This window comes from Etheostoma cragini, chromosome 11, assembly GCF_013103735.1.
Source record: "Etheostoma cragini isolate CJK2018 chromosome 11, CSU_Ecrag_1.0, whole genome shotgun sequence".
NCBI classification, from domain to species: Eukaryota; Metazoa; Chordata; class Actinopteri; order Perciformes; family Percidae; genus Etheostoma; species Etheostoma cragini.
The window spans coordinates 20,763,225-20,765,184 of NC_048417.1; the positions used below are offsets into that span (position 1 = coordinate 20,763,225).

The following is a 1,960-nucleotide window of genomic DNA, read 5'->3' on the forward strand; positions in this document are numbered from 1 at the left end:
AGACAAATGACAACTATCGGTGCTGCCTACACCGTGTTATCCTCCTGCTAGATTTTACACCCAACAGGCTTAAACAGGGCAAGTTTTACACGCGTTTTTAGCCTCTTAACATGTTCAAAATGTCATTACCCGTGCCTGGCCATGTGCAGTGAACACAGCGAATCTGACTGCAGTAGATGTGACAGGAAGGCTTAAAAGTTGTGTTACTCCATACTTCTGTTTATTTCCTGTTTTCCACACACTAGTCGGTTGTCCACACTAGTCGGTTGTCACAACTTTTATACCAGGCTAAAAACACGTTTAAAACTTGTCCTGTTTGAGCCTGTTGGCTGCTAACTTTAGCAGGAGGATAACACGGTGTAGACAGCACCGATGTTTTAATTGTTCTCGCTACTGACAGCACTGCAAATGAAAAATAAAAATAAAACTACATGTGGAAATCAACTGGAATTCCCCTTGGTTTAAACTGTGCATGAGTGTGGCTTATGGTGTTAATAAAGTTTTTGCAAATCAGCAGCTTTACTTCAGTGTCAAAGAGTATACAGTATATCGCTGTATAATTTATGTTTGACTAACATTAGAAAGCAAACAGTAAATGGAAAATAAATCTCTTCAGCACACCAACAAGGACATTATGCTGATGCTAAACCGGTAAAACCAAAGAGCCTCATAGGAAATAGAAAAATTCTTGTTTCCTCCTTCGTATTATACATTGTGGTAAAAAAGAAGTACAAAGTGTAAAGTTAGGCTATGCGGCGGTTTCATGAATTGTCCCCTCTAGTTTCTTTGGGAGTAGCTCTCTCCTCTCATCAATACTGATGACTGGCTTTCGGCAGTTTTGTCCGTCGATATAGATCTTTGCATACACTGGATTTGAGTAGTTCATGGGCTGTAAAGGAAGGAAAGAAAATGGAAAAAATTATATTTATTTACTGTATGTACATTTTGAAGAACAATGGGAGTCTTAAAGCTGCATTAATACATTTTTGTTGAGAACACATCTAACATTTCACCTTACAACGTTGTTAAAATTGTAAAAGCCAGCAGATACGGAATAGCATTATGATTCATCTGGATTTGTCATGTTTTGTACACCTGGTGAATACTCTTCTTTTAGCTCTGTTTTAGTCCCCACCAACTCATGAGATGAAACATCTGGCTCTAAATACTTCAATTTGTTCACTACTGCGGCTAATTGCAAACTTAGTTTGCTGTTTAGTACTGGGCACAAGCGTACAGTCCGTTCACAGTCTGAGCTGCTTCTGTTGAAAAGCTTGACAAGGTAAGTTATAAGGTTGAGAGTTTGCTGGACAGCTTAAAAAAAAAAAAAAAAAGACCTAAAAGAGACAAAACAACTCAGGGGAGCTGACAGGAATTCTTTACTACCTCCTGTTTCACATTATACGGGGCCATTTGAGCTGAAGTTCATACAAGAAAAGATGTATTAGTGCAGCTTTAAGGAAAGTCCACTGTGATTATCAAGGTTTCAAAAAGCAGGCTAAACATCTGAGTTGAACTCTATCGGAAGCAGAACTAAGAAAAGCACAAGACAAGACTCATGTATAACGTGTAAGTAGACTGTTATTCAGTGAGCAATAGTACAGTAACAGACAGCAACATGCAGGAAGAAGCCATCGTAAACATACATTAAAGCCAAGCAAGCCCACGGTCTACATACCAAAGTATAATGCAACTTGTCTGATATTAGTAGTATATTGCAGTGCTATCACAAAATGATGTAGGAAACGGCTAGAGATGACTGAGTATATTGACTCACTTTGGCTTTATTTTCATTTGGTACAGGTCGTCATTTGAATTTGTTTAAAATGTGTGCCAGGTAACCAGAGCTGCCAACTTTTCCCCAAACCTCGGAGTGAGATTTGGGGGGGGTGACCCATATTTTGCCGCGTACAAAGCAATTTCTTTGGGTCTTTATCCTTCAGGGTTTAAATTGGGATTT

At 38.9% G+C, this 1,960-nt stretch overlaps 1 protein-coding gene across 1 annotated transcript in view; it reads right to left on the minus strand.

Annotated features, from left to right (window-relative positions):
- Positions 1-460: 460 nt before the first annotated feature.
- The window catches only part of lrp1bb (low density lipoprotein receptor-related protein 1Bb), a 196,640-nt gene continuing 195,140 nt past the window's right edge, over positions 461-1,960 (minus strand). The window contains exon 92 of the mRNA XM_034886078.1: positions 461-889. Within this exon, the coding sequence (XP_034741969.1) occupies positions 749-889 (141 nt within the window). The 3' untranslated portion in view covers positions 461-748. The remainder of the gene's footprint in view (positions 890-1,960) is intronic.